At 53.3% G+C, this 18,741-nt stretch overlaps 1 protein-coding gene across 2 annotated transcripts; it reads right to left on the bottom strand.

The window, feature by feature from the left end:
* Window positions 1–5,027: 5,027 nt before the first annotated feature.
* Window positions 5,028–18,719, bottom strand: LOC116794375 (histidine--tRNA ligase, cytoplasmic). 2 transcript variants are annotated; one of them, XR_004359769.1, is made up of 14 exons: window positions 18,597–18,719; window positions 17,433–17,522; window positions 15,928–16,047; window positions 15,666–15,761; window positions 14,782–14,907; window positions 12,706–12,813; window positions 11,497–11,595; window positions 9,363–9,456; window positions 9,100–9,227; window positions 8,772–9,014; window positions 7,468–7,584; window positions 6,196–6,342; window positions 5,395–5,511; window positions 5,028–5,290 (listed from the first exon to the last, which is right to left on the bottom strand). XR_004359769.1 is itself a non-coding variant. In XM_032703008.1 (13 exons), the coding sequence occupies exons 1-13, from the start codon at window positions 18,675–18,677 to the stop codon at window positions 5,452–5,454; spliced, it is 1,509 nt and encodes a 502-aa protein (XP_032558899.1). In that variant the 5' UTR covers window positions 18,678–18,719; the 3' UTR covers window positions 5,028–5,451. The 2 variants fall into 2 exon arrangements, 1 of the variants encoding a protein (XP_032558899.1); XM_032703008.1 differs by having other exon boundaries at window positions 5,028–5,511.
* Between the last annotated feature and the right edge of the window lie 22 nt (window positions 18,720–18,741).

Genomic DNA, 18,741 nt, shown 5'->3' with positions numbered 1-18,741 from the left:
AGGCGGGACCGGGGCGGGATCGGGGCGGAGGCTGGAGAGAGACGGGGGGGCTCGGGGGATTCGCCCGGGCGAGCTGGGGAAGGCGCGGGGGTGTCCGGGGCCTTTCGGATGTGTCGGGGCAGAAAATGAGACCCTGGGGAGAGAAGGGGCTTTTGGGGCTGGAAAGGAGGGTCCTGAGTGCGGCAGAGGGACCGAGTCAACTCCTTGTGCCCTCGGGTTCATCCCATTCCCCTCCACCCACTCTTAGGGTTCTTCCATTCCCCTCCCTGACCGCACAGATCACCCTCATTCCACCCACACCTGTCCCACGTTTTTTACCCTCCTTGCGAGCCCAGGTCTGCCCATTCCCCTCCACCTGTGCCCAGCCTCCGTCACTCAGCGCTGAAGGCACCCAAATGTCCATGCTGGTCACCTTCCCCTTCTCACCAGGGACCAAGAGCTTTACATATCCAGTTTGAGACTTTTTTCGAAGCTACTCTAAGCAGATAATCCTGGACAATATTCAGTACTCAGGGACAGAAGCTCTGGAGACATTCATTGGACACCTCAATTCCCCCACAGAGCCCCTCATGGGCTGCTAGGGGCAAAGTCCTTCCAAGCTACAGGTGCCTGATGAAATATTCCAAGATGGATTGCTCTGTGTGGCTTGTCCAGTCATGGCCTCTTAATCTTTCCTTCTTCAGAGCCAGGTTTGTAGTCCTGCATACATCCCATGTCCTTGAGCCTCCCAGGCCACCTCAGCTGCCCTGATCCTTTCCACACACATTCATCCACAGAGTTTGCAGGTTTTGGAAGTGTAAAATTACTTTTCCATGCTTGTTCCCTCTCTTCCAGCGAGGCATTGCCTCTTTGCTTGGCCTCATTCATGCACTCCAGGGGCTACCCCGTCCCTGATTTTGTGAGACACCCTCCTCTCCTACAGGCATTTTAGCCTTGCTCACATTCACTGGCATCAGCTCCATAATCCAGCTTTGTAGCTCTCCAGAATAACATCTGTCTCTTCTGTTGGCAGTTGTTTTTTTGGCTACAGGATTTTCCTTCTGCATCTGTCCAGAGTTAGTCGGATTCCTAAGACCCCATTTTAGCACTGTGTCCTTGGGACATTATTTGCCCAACCCAAACCTTCCCAACACAGCAGGAGCAAGGGGGGCTCACGGCTCCCTGTGTTCAGACATGTCTCAGGGGTCACACATCTTACCTTGACCCCTGCTTTGCCCAGACCAAGTGATGCTGCCTTTTTTTTCCTATTTCCCAGGAGTGATCTCTCCCCTATCAGAAACAAGCTCATAGTGACTTGTAACACTGTGCTGAACGTCTCCTTGTTGTTAGTTCAACACACATTTCACTTCCAAAAACTGATCAGACAAGAGGCAGCAGCCCCAACACAAACTCTTCCCACTCCTCTTCCTGCTCATCCAAGCCCACCAAGGTGATGTACTGAAGGCAACTTTCTCCTGGAAATGTCATAAAGCTTTAGGGCAATGAGATATGAGACTTAGAGCGAGGGAGAAGAACCTGGGGATGGTGCAGAGCAGAACCCAGGGACTGTATGAAACATCATATGGGATGTTTAGGGGAAGAGACACAGGAAAGGGAAAGGGAGGGACCAGAGGAGGGACAAGCATGGGAAAACAGAGAGGAGAGGAAAGGTTTTGGTGGTGTGTAGGCAGTGGTAGATATTCTTGCCTGCCTTGGCAGCTTGTTTCAGCACTGCAGTCTGTTCCTAGACCCTCATTAAATCATATTTCTTCTGTACAGCTGCACTCCCTGTTCAGAGCTGCCTGGGAGAGAGTGGGGCAGCTTTTTACTGGTTCACAAGAGGATAAGGATAAGGAAAGTGTAAGGATAAGGATAAAGAAAGCTTATACTCCTTATACTCCACATAGAAAGGCATGAGCCATCTTGTAATTCTACAGCTCTCATAATTGTCTGGTGTTGGCCCTGAAGAGTGAGAGATCTGGATTTGGTTTCGCTTGATTTGTGCTTGAAGGAGAAATGCAGTGGCAGGTGTAATTTTTGGTGCTGGGCTGATGACCAGGACTCTCTTCTTCTGACCTGAATAATGAAATCCTGGAGAAGGGGCATAATATTTCTCCTTGGCTTGAATTTTACCTTCCTAGGGCAATAATTAGCTAAATCTCTTCACAGTATAAGGGGTATCTTTCAGGCCTTCTGACACTTTCCTCAAAAAAGAGAGAAAAACCAACTCAGATGGCTTTCTCAGAGCAGTCTGGGGCTGCTACCTGGGTTCTCAGATCTGTAAAATGCAGATCAAAAGACTATTAAACAGGCTCATCACACCTGATGAAAACACTCCATTGCTGGAATTAGATTCAGATCTCAGCAGGTCCAGCTCAATTTTACCTAAGAAAACAAAACAGATAACTTGACTTCTATCCAGATTTTTTTGTATGTGGAAGACTTTCAGGGGATAAACTCACAAGGTTTCTCTCTGTGCTGCTCCTGAAGCAAAGGACAAATTCTTAAAAAAAAAAAAAAATCCATGTAATTTGTCTGATGCAGGCCTTTATTCACACCAGAGAAGGAGGTTTCTGTTGTGACTGATCAATAATTTTCAGCTTATGAAAACCCTTCATAAAAAAATCAAGTGAAATATTACGTGATGATTCCACTTTCCCCTCACTTTCCTCCCAGCTATTGAAAAAACAAGAACACACTGTGCAGCAATTATCAAATATCCTCCAATAATTTCACATCTCTCTCATAACACAGGGTGCAGAAGTGTCCATAGTTTCAGTTTCTCAAATGACTTCACACACACTCAGATAATACATTTAAATTTTCCTGTCACCCACTACTAACTCAGAAAGCCTGGGGGTGGAGGAAATCAATTCCCTGACAATTTGAAGCACACACACTCTGGAGCACGAATAATTGATATGATTTTTGAATGAACAGCTAAAATTCCAAGTATCAGTAATAGTACATGCTGCTCTTCTCTTCATCTAATTTCTTGGAGATAGTTCTGAAGTTTCCCGGAACCAGCACCCCCAGGTCACCAAAGAGCTTCAGCTGCATCATTAGTGCAGGAATTAGAACTTTGCAACTCTTCAACCACTGAATCACCAGCACAAATGGGCTGTTTTCCTTTGGTAATTTACAGGATTCCTGCTAGTGATGCAAGATTACATCAAGGAGTTCCAAGCATATTTTTACTGCTTTAAACTAAAGTCCAAATTACCTCCATTGTGGCAGTACTGCTCTCTTTTTAATTAGTTCCACTGCTTCATAATTATGATGAGTAAAGACTTAAGGTATGTACTCAAAAGGATCACAAGAAGACATTTAAGCCTTAAGTACCCAATATAAATTATTTCTGGGGGAAATATTGAATCAACATCAAACTTCAACTATAGAGATACCATTTGTCTTCATTTAAACCAGGTAAGAATTAGTGCCTGGTGTTATCAGTATTTTAATAAGGACATTATTTAATTTTAATTTTGGTAATTTTCCAGGTTGAAGACCACACAATGTGCTTATATTTGGCAGTTTGTGAAGAGGAAGCTCTGTTGGCCTTACTGTGATGTTAAAACACAGATTATCACCCACACTTCCTCATGTTTAAGTGTTTGCAGACAGTTAATCAGTCCACTGGGCAGTGTCTGAAGTCACTGTATGGCCTCATATTTTGTGTTGCTGAGCACAGGGGGACAGTCACTGCCCTGGTCCTGCTGCCACAAGCCAGGTGCCCTTGGCCTTCTGGCCCACCTGGGCTCATGTTCAGCCACTGTCAACCAGCACCTCCAGGGCCTTTTCCAACAGGGCAGCTTTCCAGCCACTCTGTCCCAATGGGGCCCCAGCTTTGGGGGAAATGAGACCTGACCTGCAACACACACCTTCCCCCTGCCCCAGGTCTCACACCCCACTTGCCCACAGCCCCCCCAACCGGCACCAGGGGCTGGGAGCAGCCACTGAGCCCCCGGGCCCCCATCCCAAAGGTGCCCCAGTGCTGGTTCAGAGCCCCAGGGTCAGCCCTGAGCCCCCTGGTACCACTGGGGGGGCTGGAACCCCCCAGGCAGCTCCTGCAGCCCCCGAGCTACAGCTCCATCCCCTTCCCCACGGGATTTATTTCAGCTCCAGCCCCAACATTTCCATTTCAGCTCCACGTGGGTTTGGCTCTGGCTCCAGTCCCAGGGTGCCCATTCCAGCCTTTATGTCCCCCCTGGCCCCAACAGATGGCATTTCAACCCCAGCCCTACAACCTTTATTTAAATAAACATCACATATCTAGTAATAGAATTAAAAAAACAGAATAAAATAAAAACACCATCCAGGGGTCCCGGCCCCAAGGGCCCCACAGAACCCCTCGGGGAGCTCCCACCGGCACAAGGGGCAAGGGAGGGGTAGGTAGGGCAAGGGGGGCAAGGCAAGGGGGCAAGGCAAGGCAAGGGAGGGATAGGAAAGGCCATGGAGGGATAGGAAAGGCGAGGCAAGGCATGGGAGGGGTGGGCAAGGCAATGCAAGGGAGTGGCAGGGTAGGAAAGGGAGAGCAAGGGGGGCAAAGCGCCCCGAGGGCGCCCTGCTCCACCTCCATCGCCGCAGCTCCTCCTGCTGTTCCCGCTGCTCGGGACGGGGTGTGGAAGGTCCCAGCGGCGCTCCCGGCTCCGCCTCGGACGGGCTGGGGGACCCGCACCCACCCTCTCTGTCAGGAACGGCCCCCGCGCTCCCTCCCCGCGAGGGAGCCGCGGGTTTAAACCTGCCCCGATTTGGGGACACCCGGCCAGACGTGTGGGTCAGCAGCGAGGAGGGCGGGGGGGGCACCCCGGGGCACCCACAGACACCGGAGGGGCCCGTCCCACCCATGACCGGGGCAGGGGGAGCCGCTCATGGAGCTCCCGCCGGCTCCGGGGGGACCTGTCACGGTCTGACAGCAGCGCGGGGATGCGGAGGCAGGAGGGAACATCGCGGCTGCAGCAACAGCCACAGTGACCTTTAAAAACCGGCTCCGGCTCAGCGAGGCAGGTGAGCAAATCGCTGCCCCGAGCGGAGAGCAGGGACAGGAGTCACGGCGGGGGACAGACAGATTTATTATGTTTCTGGGAGCTGCGCCGTTACATTTTGCTGGGGAGAAGGTCACCGCCCTGCAGCCAGACGGGCCGGGATGGTTATTCAACGCGACGGGAACAAGAAGCTGCAGCCAAGCCCGCCGGGGTCTGCTGGGGCTCCACGGGTCTCTGCGGCAGAGGGGTCTGCCAGAGCCACTCCACAACGTCTTCCCAGCGACATTCTCGAGGGCCAGGGCAGGGCGCAGGGGTTGGCGCAGCCTCTGCTCCCGCCGGGGGAGGGAGGGCATGAGACAAGAATAAATACAGCTTTCAGAGCCCCCCCGACCCCCCACCCGCTGCTGCACAGCCTGGCCAAGGCATTTACAGGAGGAAATCTGTCAGCCAGAATCCAACCGAGGAGCAGACGTGTCCCAAAGGGGGTTTAAGGCTGGCTCGTTCTTGTCCTGATCTCCTCCACCAGGCTCTCCCTGCGGATGTTGACCTGCACAGGGGGGAGAACAAAGTTGCTTCAACACAACTCCAGCAGCTTGATGTGTCACTGCAGTCGTGGCCCTGTGTCTCGGGAGGTCACACTGGGGTGTCACCAGCTCCTCTCTGGGGATGGAATGGGCTGCAGGACCCACAGGAGTTGAACCTGTAAGAGGAGGAACCTGCCTGCAATCCCAACAAGCCCTCTCCTGCTCAGTGGTTGGGAGGGCAGTGCTCTTCCCACTCTTTCCTACTGGTTCCAAAGCCAGTGATCCAGCCAGTGACCTATGCACTGGTTCCAGTGCTGCCTGCTTTGGGAATCTGTCCTGAGATAACAGGCACAGAGCAGCCCTGCAGTGTTACAGGGTTACAAGTCCTGCTCGTTCCCACTCATTCTAAGAGGGCACCTCCAGGACCTTCATCAATGGTCCTGTGTGGTGGACAAAAAGCCCACTGAATCACCCCTCTGTGCTCCAGGCTCCTGCTGGGAGTTCAGGGAGACTATATGACAAAAAACTCTCCAGAGCTGGAGACAACAGCTCTCCATAGCTCCAAGAAGCTGCAATAGGGCAAGGAACTGGAATGTGGGGTGTTACAGAAGCTGCTGGAAAGCCCACTGGGTCTGGAGGGCTGGGCTGAGCTGGGCTGAAGGGTCACACAGCCTGTCACCCCGTGGCAAAGCTGCCACAGGCCTCACCTCCTCCCTAGTTGCCACAATCCGCAGCTTGACGACTCCATCCTTGAGCTCCTGCTCACCCACGATGGCGACCAGAGGGATGCCCGTGTCCTCACAGTACTGCAGCTGGTTCAGCAGCTTGGGGTTCTTCTTGTACAGCATCTCTGCCTGGGAGAGAACCAGGGCATGACACTGTCATCAAACTGGGCTGTTCCACTGCACCCCTTCAGCCAGGCACTGCTGGTCTGGCCTGGTGAGCCTGTGGTTGTGTGGTGGGAAGAGGACGGGCTCAGGGAGAAGGCTGGGCACCAGGTTTAACAAGGCCAAGTGCTGGGTCCTGCACTTTGGGTCACAACCACCCCTGCAGAGCTATGGGCTTGTGGCAGTGTGGTTGGAAAGCTGCCCAGTGGGAAAGGCCCTGGGAGTGCTGGTTGAGAGTGGCTGAACGTGAGCCCAGGTGTTCCCAGGTGGGCCAGAGGGCCAAGGGCATCCTGGCCTGTATCAGAAATAGTGTGGCCAGCAGGAGCAGGGCAGTGCCTGTCCCCCTGTGCTGGCCCTGCTGAGGCTCCTCCAGGGCTGTGTTCAGTTCAGGGCCGTTCACAACAAGACAGATGTTGAGGGGCTGGAGAGTGTCCAGAGAAGGGAACAGAGCTGGGGAAGAGGTTGGAGCACGAGGAGGGGCTGAGGGAGCTGGGGGGGGCAGCCTGGAGAAAAGGAGGCTCAGGGGGGACCTTCTTGCTCTCTGCAACTCTCTGACAGGAGCGGGGAGCCAGTTTGGCTCTGCTTCCAGGGAACAAGGGACAGGACAAGAGGAAATGGCCTCAAGTTGTGCCAGGGGAGGTTTAGGTTGGATGTTGGGAAAATTTCTTCCCCAGAAAGGGAGGTCAGGTCCTGGCTTAGGCTGTCCAGGGCAGTACTGGAATCACCATCCTTCGAGGGGTGTTAACAGATATGTGGATGTGGCTTCAGTCCATGTCACTGGGGTGTCCCTACAGGCCCAAGAGCCCAGCAGAGCACTGAGATATTCCCTTCCCCTCCCCTCATCAAGGCAGTGTGCCCATTGGGAATCTGTCCTGAGATACCACAGAGCAGCCCTGCAGTTTAACAGGGCTAACCAAGCCCTGCTGCCCAGCCCTTCCTGGAGAGCACCTGATTTGGGACACTGGGAAGAGGCAGTTTGCCCCCAGCTGCTCCCTGCTAACTCCTTCCTCCCAAAGCAAAGCCAGATCTGGTCCATTCCTGGCACAGAGAGTGGACCAGGCAGCTCCTGACTTTGCCATCAGTGGGTCATACCTTGATTCCAGCATCCCACAGCTCGGAGATGAGCTTCAGCCGCTCTTCAAGGAGCTTCTTTTGGGCAGAGGCCACCAGCACCTGCGTCTCTGTTGTCCTGATCTTCTCCTCAGAGGCCTAGAGAGGGGACAAGACTCAAAAGATGCCACAGACATAACTGAGGGATCTGAGATTCCACGAGCAGGAGGGGTCACCACCCCAGGTCTGTTGATTCAGCAGTGAGGAGGATCAGGCTCAGCAGGATGAACTGCAAGAACTCGGAATCAGGAATGTTCCATAGACCCCTTCCTGGAGCAGAATCTCATTTCCTGCAGTTGTTCCATGATGGGGTGCTTAAGACAGCCTCCCTCCTGCTCCTCTGCATCCAAGGGCCTCCCAGAGATCTGCTCCAAGCAGTTCAGGAGCAGCAAGCCCTGCAGAAGGTGGACAGAGGCTCTGCTCTACAGCTGAGCTGCCAACTAGGGGTTAAATTAACAGCAGCAAACTGAGATGCTCCACCAGCTCCTGTGGCAGATGCTGGATACTCCAAGTGGCATTTTCCTGCTGCCTTGCTGAAGGGAGCAGCCTTTAAAAGGTCACCTGCAGAGGAACAAACCTGGCCAGGACTGGAGGTGGTGGGGGAGGAATTCAGTTTCTGTTTAGAAATTCCAGTTGTGTCTGGCTGCCAGGAAAGAAGCAACACCAGGCCCCTGGGGGAGGAGAAAGTGCAGCAGTGTTTTGGGAGGTCTTTTTACAAAGACCTATTTTGCACCCATTGATTGGGATGGAGGACACACTGGTGCAGCAACTCTGAGGACAGGGAAAAAGGAAAAAGGTATCTGGGAAACCCTCAGAGGCACTTTGCTTCCTGCCCTGGGACATCTGATCCCTGCCTCATCTCTGTAGTGCCATAGGCAGGACAAATAGATGTGTGAAGCTGCTGTTTCCTTTGAAGAGCAAAGCTGTCCTGCCAAGGAGAACCTGGGGTCACAGACGCCTAATGCAGGGGGGAACACCAAGGCACCTGCCCTGGGTACCTGGCATTGCTGAGGATTTAAGTGCCTCCCACAGCAGCAGCTGGAGAAGCCATAGCTGAGGCCTGTGGGAAGAAGGATCTTGCCTTCAGTGGGAGCCCCAGAGATCATCTGCCAGGCCAGAGATTTGGTGGTTATGTCCTGGCTCTGGCTCCTGCTGCAGAGCACAGCAGAGGCCTGGCTGGCTTCTCCAGAGGCTGTGGCAAGGAACATTCACTTCAGCATCTGCTGGATTAGGGATGCTGGGGAAAGATGTAAACCACTGCTTAGTTGAGCACCAAAGGCACCTACCTCCAGCCTCTGCTCCAGGATGGAGAAGATCCGCTCGATCCCAATGCTGACCCCCACGCAGGGCACCTTCCGGCCCTTGGGATCAAACATCCCCACCAGCCCGTCGTAGCGGCCGCCTCCAGCCACGCTCCCGACGCCCACCAGCTCCTCCACGTGCTCGTTCTCCTGCTGCAGCAGCACGGCCTCAAAGATCACCCCCGTGTAATAGTCCAGGCCCCGGGCCAGGCTCAGGTCGAAGGAGATCTGCAGGGCACGAGGGCGACCCCGTCACTGGGTGCTCGGGGGGCCCCCCAGGGCAGCACCCCCTCCTGCCCCTGCACCTGCTCACCTTCCCTGTGATGCCAAACAGGGTCAGGTACTCGAACAGCAGCTTCATGTCCCCGAGCCCCTCCTTGGCCAGCTTGTTCTGCGACAGCTTTGGGTCCTGGAGGAGCCGCTCGATCAGGTCCAGCCCACCTGCAGGAACCAGACTTGCCTCAGGTGTGCCAGGGCAGCAGCACCAGCCACAGTGGCCCCAGCCAGCCGTGTGTGTGCCCTGTGCACCCTCCATCCCCAGAACAAGCCCAAGGGCTCGACCCCCCCAGTGCTCACCATGGAGCTGGACGTACTCCCCGATGCGATCCGCAGCCTCGGGAGAGAGCCCCTTCTCTCCCACCATCTCGCTCCTCACTTCCTCCCACGGCACCTGTGAGGGGACAGAAGGGCATCAGCCACTGAGTCAGGGATGTGGGCTCTCCCAGGGACAGTTCTGGTGGCCCTGCACATGCAGATGAACAGACACATCTGCCACCAACAGATCTTTGCACGGCAGAAACCCTTCAGTGTGGTTAAAGGGTGCATGAGAGAAGTAGCAGTTCTCACAGCACAGTCATGCAGTCCTAATTCCATTTCTTGTACCTCTGCACAGTCTGTTTGTGCCCCAACCCTACAAAAATACTTTGGGTTTGATTTCTGTCCAGAATTGAACATCAGTACTGTAAAAACACTGAATCTGAAAGCCACCTTGGTGCTCTGGCTTCCCTGGTTAGGTACCTAGTCATAAATAATCCCACTCTAAAAGAGCCCAGTGGTCCCTTCCTATTGCTTTTCCACACATACACAGCCCCCAAACCCACACTTCAGTCATGCCTGTACAATAGGTCTCCCTCCTAACAGGGCTGTGAGACTTCCTCCAGCTGTCTTCATCTGACCATCCAAGGAGGCCTCCAAGGGAAAAGGCAGTTCCCTCTTCAACAAAGCACCATGACCACCTGAGATGAGACACAAGGCTGCTGTGTTTCACAGGGTCTCACAGGAAGGTTGGAGCACTCCCTGAAACAGTCAGCCCACAGTGTCCCCCATGTGACTCTGAACACACAGTTCCTCCAAATTCTACTTCGGATCCCAAGCCAAGAAATCTGAGTTTTCAGACTGCACTTTGCTTCAAGGTTTCTCTTTCTTAGTTATTAGAGGAGGACTGTATAACACACTTATAAACTGATCTCCAGCATCTTTATCTGACAAGGGCCTACAGCCAAGACAATCAGTTGCCCCTACTCTAGCACCTTTCCCTCCTCCCAAAAGCCACAAAATGGCCTGAATCCCTTGGAGACCCTCACAACAGCCAGTGCTCTCCAGGCAGCTCGCTGAACTCAAACCTGTGGGCACCTCCTGCCTTGTGTCTTACAGGGGAAGCTGCAAAATGAGGTGGCTTTTCAGTGTCACACCAAACCTGGGGAAACCACACAAACAGTCACATCTATTCTCAGCATGATAAAAGTACCTGTGCTACCAGCCCAAATCAACAGAGAGTGAATGAAGTGACCAGACATCTCTTACTCCTTCTCACTCCAAATCCTCTTCTCTGTTTCCAGGTAAAATACAGAAACCTCCCCCATACACACCCACCTCACTTCTCACTGCTGCTTCCTGAGGGTCCTACACACAGCCAGAGGCACACACTGTCCAGTGGTGCCTGGATCATGCTGGAACAGGGCTGCAGGTTCTGTGTCCTCCTCAGGGATGCAGAATATCACATCACATCACATCACATCACCAAACAGCAGCAGCACCTTGCAGGACAGTGTTTATGAGCAGGGTCCTGGACAACATCACGACTGTGCCAGCTGACTCACCTGTGGATTTCCATTTTGCTCTGCCCTGTCACCTCCAAACTGTCCTGTTACACACTGTCATTTAGGACTGCACTCCTCTACTCCTACATTACCAGAGATTTAACCTTTATGTCACACTAGCCTTGCAACTGAAGTCTGAAATTTTAGTAAAGGTTAGACTGGATGATCTTTCAAGATCCCTTCCAATTTGGGCTGTACTGTAATCCCAGGACACAACTGCAATTCCTCACACCACCTGACTCAACCCAATACATTCAAAAAGGCTTTTCAATGCCCTGGCCCAGTCTGGTGCAGTTTTTCATGAGCCTGGTTCATAAGCAGCAGCACCTTTAGCAGTTGAAGCTTTGGCTTGTTGAACCTCTCAAGTGAAGAGCATTTCTCCCCTCCCTCCTCTCCATTTATTAGGACCTCGTGAGCTACTGGAGAAGAAAGCAGAGCATCCACTTTCCCCACGTGACTGCTGTGCCCTGCATGCCTCCCCTCCAGGGAAAGGTGGGAACAAGAATAACTCCATGTTAATCAGCATTTCCCAGCCACTTCTCCTGGACCACTGCAGGACAGGGGGACAGGAGGCTCACTGAGACTGCAGCAGCAGCAGTTGCAGCCCATACCTTATCCAGTTTGTCAACACTGGAGCAGATGGTTCGGAACTTGCTGTCTGGGACCCCACAAACTGCAAACATCCCATCGAGGATGCGCCGGTCGTTGACCTGGGGGAGAGGAAGCACATCAGGAATTATGGACTCAAACAGATGCTTCAGCCATGTCCAGTTTCTCTCCCCTCTAGCTTTAAGAATGCAAGAGAGACTAGATGTCTGCCAAGACTTTTTTTTTTCCCCATTCCTGGGCAGCTGAGCTGCCCAGAGCAGAGCAAATAGCACCACTGACTCCTCCCAAGCCTGGGTAGAGCCTTCACATTTCCTTCTAGAGCCACAGACACCTCCACTCAACAGAGACAAAAAACCATCAGGGCCTATGAGTCCTCTCATGTAGACATGTAAAAACAGCTCAGGAATAGACCATGGGTCAAGAAGACGAATTCAGTGCCCTGTCAGTATAAGAGCAAAGGGACATCTGACTATGTTAAAACCTCACTAAGGATTTTTTTTATTGATAGTATCGTGAATTCCATAGTTTGTGTTCTGTAATAGTAGGTAATTGAGGCCAAGGCTTGGCTGGGTTCACATTTCCATGGGTAGTGAAAATGCTTCAGTTCCAGAAAGGACTTGTTGGGAAGGCAGGAGTCTGCAGGCAACACCACACCCCCTGCTAAGGGGGTATCAGGAGCTGATAAGGGCAGGGATCCTGAACCAGAGCCTGTTGTACTGCAGGCAGTGAACATGACAGTCACCTGTTGAAACAGATATTAGGGAGAAATTCTTTACTATAGGGGTGGGGAGGCCCTGGCACAGGTTGCCCAGAGAAGCTGTGGCTGCTCCATCCCTGGAAGTGTCCAAGGCCAGGCTGGACGGGGCTTGGAGCAACCTGGGCTAGTGGAAGGTGTCCCTGACTGTGGCAGGGATTTGGAACTGCATGACCTTTAAGGTCCCTTTCAACACAAGCCATTTCGTGACTCTATGGTTCTAGTCAGCTGCTGGAATTTTGCAGGGGTCTGTGGTTAGTCCTGGAGAGAACTCTGCCAACTGCAGACTCAGGAAATCTCCTGGCATTCCCAGCCCAAGCTCAGGTCCAGCATGAGGAGGCAGAGGATGGGATCAACACCTGGATCAGGCCTGAGAGTGGGAACAGGTGCTGCTGTGTAAAACCCCAGGGACAATGACCACTGCCTCCCACCATGGCACAGAGAAGCCCAGTGTCACCTTGATGACAAAGTCCCCGAGCTGCAGGTCACTCAGGATCTCATGCACGATCTTCAGGCACTCGGCATCGGGAATCATCGGGTCGAACTGCCCGGCGATGTCGAAGTCCTGGGGCAGAGGAAAAGGCAGTGAGCAATCCATGGCTGCAGCAAAACACCTTCAGCTCAGCTGGTGACAGCAGCTGGTGTACAGAAACCAACAGAACTGGGAGGTGAGAGAGCACCACCCCTTGCAGATGGGATCCAGAAGGGACAGGATGTGGGTGAGGACCTTGTTTCATGGAAGGCAGCAGTGCTGTTGTGTCCACTGCACTGCCAAGAGCTTGTGTGCTGTGACCTGCTGCCCCGACCCTGTGACACTCTGAAACAGAGATCCTTGAAAGAACGACAGAAAGGAGCCAGCAGAGCCATCAGCAGTAAATAAATAGAACAAAGGAAGCAGGAAGGGGAGGAGAAAACTACTTCTCATTTGCTATGACCTAAATGCCAAATGTTTTGCCTTGATTCTTAGGATGGGGTTTTTTTAACACACATGCCAATCAAGTTAATGATCATGGAAGAAGACAAGAGAAGCAAAACTGAGGCATAACCAAAGTTTCAACTGCCAAGAGAGAAAATGAGATCAAGAAGCCTGAGTGGTCCCCACCAGAGACTGTAAGATGAACTAGTACACAGAATAACTAAAGCCCAACATCAAGGTATTTTAATAGGTTGATATCCCATGACTGGAAAACAACAAGGACAACATCAGTGTTCAGAGAGAAATAAAACACAGAAGCAACAAGAGAGCCATTCTTTGACTCCTATTTAGGAATCCCCAAATGCAAAGTCTTCAGTGAGATTTTGAGTACAGGAATAATTTTAACTAAGTGGGTAAATTTCAACAGGGCTTCACCAAGCTCCCAAAATAAACTGGAGGAGGAAAGAGATGACATCACATCAGTTAATCCTTATCAGCTGAGTGCAAGAAGGGCTGATGCAATCCCTGTGGAAGTTGAGTTAGCAAGTACAGTCAGGAAAGTGCTGCTACCACTGTACATGGCACAGATGAAATCTCACTGAAAAAAACCCAGGGACTGGTGAATTATGTTGAAGAAAAGAGGAAGAAAAACCTCCTAGGCTGAGCAGAGAAGGAAAAAACTCCATAACTCCAGGGAAAGAAGGCAACAGCTTGATTTAAGTGGCCTAAGGAGGGGAAGATTTCACTAAACATTTCCCAAATGTTCATCTAGGAAAGGGGAAGAATCCATATCAAGGGATGACAGCTACTGTTTAAAGAGCTGAAGTCTTTAAACAAGGAGAAGTACTCAGATACAAATAAATTTAGCCTGGATATTAGAAGACCGTTTCTAGCTATCCTAGGAGTGAGCTACCCTGGAACAGTCTTTCAGATGGGACAGCAGATGAAGACCCTGAGTTGTTTGGAAATGGGAAATCACCAAGCTGGAGCTGGAAGGTATCCCCAGAGATTGTATGATGAAGCAGGAATATTCTCAAACAAAATAACTGTTTGCAATATGAGCCCCCGGGGACTGTGTCAGTACAGCAGAACAAAGCTGTTCCTCAGGGCTACCACGAGAGAGCCACGAAGGAAATTGCTTTGTTACCTGTTCTGTAATTTGGCCTCTGGCTCTTCCCTTCCTTTGAAGTGAAGATTGACTGAACACAGCACACAAGTAGTGTATACCATGGCCTAGCCTGGTCTGTGTGTCCTGCTAACACACCCAGAGCTGAACCGCTGCCAGATTTGGGATCAGAAGGAAATTTTTCCCCTCCACCCAGCTGGCAAGTGCTGTGGGACGGAGGAAGGAGCTGCCCTCCCCCACAGGGTGAAGGTGGTGATAGCAGGGGGCTCTGTGACAAAGCTGCCCACCACACCAACACCCCGTCACAGCTGTCACTCCTACTCTCCCACTCCCCAGCTGTTTTTCACACTCGTGAGGGCACACTTAAGGAGAAGATTAGTGAATCCTCCAGAGCTTTCCACAGCCGCAGGGAAGGGTGACACAGTGTTAGATCCTGCATTTTGACAGCCCACAGCCTCCCCTGCAGAGCCCCTGCCAACAGCCAGACTCACACACTGGTAGAACTCGCGGTAGCGGCCCCGGGTCATGGCGGGGTTGTCCCTCCTGTACACCTTGGCAATGTGGTAGCGCTTGATGTTGGTGATCTTGTTCATGGCCAGGTAGCGAGCGAAGGGCACCTGGGACAGAGGGTTAAGGATGGGAACAGGGAGGGATCATCCACCCTCCAGTTACCAGTCACAGGCAGTGCTGGGTCCTCACTATCTTCCCAAAACCCAGCACCTATGGGGTGAAGAACTGCTAAGAGACAGCTGGACTTGTCACTGCTCCCCAAGGTCTCCACAGCTGTCCAGGACACAGACCACACATGCTACCATTAAGTGTCCCTTCAGGCATCTTCCAGCAGCACCTCAGGCTGGATCTCAGTCTCACGTGGGCTGTGTGTTGCAGCAGCCTGGTCTGGGTACCCTGAGAAACCCCATTCAGTACAAATCTTCCTTACCTCCACACACACAGGGCATGGTGTCAGGCAGGTTTAGGTTGGATATTAGGAAAAGGTTCTTCCCCCAGAGAGTGGTGGGGCACTGAACAGGCTCCCCAGGGCAGTAGGCACAGCCCCAAGGCTGCCAGAGCTCAAAGAGCATTTGGACAACACTCTCAGGGACAGGGTGGGACTGTTGGGGTGTCCTGGGCAGGGCCAGGAGTTGGACTCGATGACCCTTGTGGGTCCCTTCCAACTCAGGATATTCCATGGTTCTAAGCATTCCTTCACCAAACAGAAGCAACACACAGTAAATAACAGAGCAAGGGTTCTGCACCCACTGAACCACACTACCTGCTCACGCTCTCCCTGTCAATTTGGGGTCCTCCCTCCCCCTCAGGGCAGCACTGCCCCAAAAGGAGGCCAGGCAAGGCCCCTCAGGCTGTGGCAGGATACTGTCAGGTCGTAGCGCAGGGACAGCAGCTCCCCTCCTTGATCCTTCAGATCGTAGATGAGCTTTGAGTCTTCCCCGTATTTCCCCATCAGCGTCTCCTACAACGCAACAACAAACAAACAGCACCTTCAGTGGCAGGGGAAGAGCCCCGGAGCAGGAGAGAAAGCGAGGGTGCCTAGGAGCTGGAAAAAGGAAACTCAACCCTCGACACTTTCAACTGGAGGATCCTCACCAGCTCAGCCAACCTGCTGTGCCCTCACTCACCTTCAGCTCGAACACGGGTGTGTCAATGACTTCTGCCCCGTGGCGCTTGAAGCAGGAGATGATGGCACTGAAGACCCTCTCCCGGATGGCCATTTGCTTGGGGCCGTAGTCCCGCGTGCCCTGGGGTGAGGGAAGGAAAGAGGGAGCAAAGGACACTGTGGGTGAGAGGCATGGAGTGAGAGAGATGCCAGAAACAACAGGAAGAAGCTGCTAATGGAGTCAGAGAGACCAGGTCCAGATGCCAGGTATTGGTAAAAGGTAGCACCAAAAAACATTGGAAAACATCAGGACAGAGCTCAGACAGACTCTGCCATGACCTGCAGAGGGAAATATAAGTCAGGAGTTTCACAATATAGGAAACAAAGGAGCTTAAACAGATCCAACAGTCAGAGTTCAGAGCTTCTGAGCCTGGCAGCGCAGCCAGGACCTGCCCCCAGCTCTGATTCACACCTATAAGCCAGACCCCTGCCCAACGAGCCACCCCAAGATGTACAACCAGAGGACAGGCACGCTCTGAAGGTGTGGAACAATCAGCAGCTCTAAAATTTCCAAACATAGAGAAAAATCATCTTTTAAAATGCAACACCTGTGGAATGCCTGCATATGGTTCACCACAATGTGCTCACTTCCCATTTCTTTGCTTTGTCACTGAATTGTTTCAGTGATCACCTTTAGGCTCTCAACAACAAATAAATCATTGGTAACTAACTAGACCTCCCACTTTCACTCTCTAGGACCTGCAGGCAGGAGGAAGCAGAGACCAGGCACTTCTAACCCCCCACTCACAGGTTGCTCAGCGATGGGCAGCCACTGACGGGGCTGAGACAGGCTGGAAACTCAACTGTGTTTCCCTGGCACTCACAGAGCTGCAAAATCCCCTTCTCCACAACTTTAAACAGTGAAATACCCTTCAACTTTTCAGGGCTCACACCACAAATACATTTACCAAAGAACACAATAAAGGAAATGGAAAAGGGAGACAGTTTTGAGGCATTTAGGCACTGGGAAGAAATTCTCCCCTGTGAGGGTGGGGAGGCCCTGGCACAGGTTGCCCAGAGAAGCTGTGGCTGCCCCATCCCTGGAAGTGTCCAAGGCCAGGTTGGACGGGGCTTGGAGCAACCTGGGTTAGTGGAAGGTGTCCCTGCCCATGGCAGGGGATTGGAACTAGATGAGTTTTAAGGTCCTTTCCAACCCAAACTATTCCATATTTCTGTGATCTCCTATGTCAGTGGCATCACCATAACCTGAGTGACGGTGTTGTTTGTGAGCAGCATTCATAACTTGTCATATAAGCACCAGAAAGTCTCTAAGCCAGTGGGTATCTGGGCTGGGTGCTACCAAAGATGTTTCCACCCCTCTCCCCTCTGCTGCTAAAAGCAAAAGGGAAACAGAAATGAGAACAAAGGTAAGTGTGTCTGCGCTGGGGTTTTGCCCAGAGGTGTGTGTGGGGTGCTGGGGGAGGATGTGCACACAGAGAGGCACAGGAGTGTGCTGGGGGCAGTTACCTTGGGGGTCTTGAGCACAAACTTGGGTTTCCCCTCATCTCCCCCCAGCTGGGCCTTCATCTCCAGCAGCTTTGCCACCTCCTTTGCAATCTGGGGAGGGAACAAGCAGGGAGCTGGGGGTAAGCCCACCCACCAGCCCAGCCTTCCCCTGTACCTTCAGCCTCAGCCTTCCCAGTGTGCCCAGATTCCCCAGCCTCAATACATCCACTATTCCCACTTCCTCAGCAACCAGAGGGGCACTCCCTGCTCCTCACTGGTACTTCCAACTTCTGATACAACCCCCCCTATCTCAGCATCCCCAGCATTCCCTGACTCCTACCACCTCAATCACCACCCATAATCGTCTCCCCAGTGCCCACCCCCAGCCCCTCCACCCACATCTGCCTTCCCAGTGCCCACCTCCATCCCCACCATCCACATCTGTCTCCCCAGTGCCCATCCCCACCACCCACATCTGTCTCCCCAGTGCCCATCCCCATCCCCACCACCCACATCTGTCTCCCAAGCACCCACCTCCATCCCCACCACCCACATCTGTTTCCCCAGTGCCCAGCCCCATCCCCACCACCCACATCTGTCTCCCCAGTGCCCACTTCTATCCCCATCACCCACATCTGTCTTCCCAATGCCCATCACCATCCCCATCACCCACATCTGTCTCCCCAGTGCCCAGCCCCATCCCCACCACCCACATCTGTCTCCCCAGCACCCATCACCATCCCCACCATCCACATCTGTCTCCCCAGTGCCCACCCCCATCCCCACCATCCACACCTGTCTCCCCAGTGCCCATCCCCATCCCCATCAGTTCCCGTTTCGTGCACCCAGCACCGGCCGCCTCCAGCACCCTCCTGCCAACCCCAACACCCCCAGCATCCTTCCACCTAACACCAGTACCACCGGTTGCAGTCTCCCCTGCACCCTCAGCCCCCTCCGCTTCCCAGCACTCCCAGTTTCCCCCCGGCACCCTCCCCGTGAGCCCAGCAACCCCAGCCCACCACAGCACTCCCAGCTCCCCCCAGCCCCTCTTCCCCCACCCCAACACCCGCAGCGCCCCATTCCCCGCCCCTCCCAGTCTTCCCAGCACCCCCGCTCCTCCCTCAAAGGCACCCCATTCCCGGGAATCCCGGGAATCCCAGGAATCTCCGGAGCTCCCCCCGGCACCTCGTCGGGATCGGCCTTGTCCTGCTTGAGCCTCCGCACCGCCTCCGCCTGTGCCCGCACCGCCGCCTCCTGCGCCGCCATGGCCGCCCCGGGCCCGCCCCGCTCCCGCCGGGAACTGCGCACGCGCCGCGACCCGGAAGTGAAA

The sequence above is a fragment of the Chiroxiphia lanceolata genome, chromosome 15 (genome assembly GCF_009829145.1).
Source record: "Chiroxiphia lanceolata isolate bChiLan1 chromosome 15, bChiLan1.pri, whole genome shotgun sequence".
NCBI classification, from domain to species: Eukaryota; Metazoa; Chordata; class Aves; order Passeriformes; family Pipridae; genus Chiroxiphia; species Chiroxiphia lanceolata.
The sequence above is the reverse complement of the archived record's forward strand: the minus strand, read 5'-3'. Positions and strand labels throughout refer to the sequence as shown.

Coding starts and splice junctions, on each gene's coding strand:
- LOC116794375 (XM_032703008.1), bottom strand. CDS start 18,677: ATGGCGGCGCAGGAGGCGGCGGTGCGGGCACAGGCGGAGGCGGTGCGG. Junction 15,762..15,927: donor CACCCGTGTTCGAGCTGAAG/GTGAGTGAGGGC, acceptor GTTGCGTTGTAG/GAGACGCTGATGGGGAAATA. Junction 5,512..6,195: donor TTGTGGCAACTAGGGAGGAG/GTGAGGCCTGTG, acceptor CCCCCTGTGCAG/GTCAACATCCGCAGGGAGAG.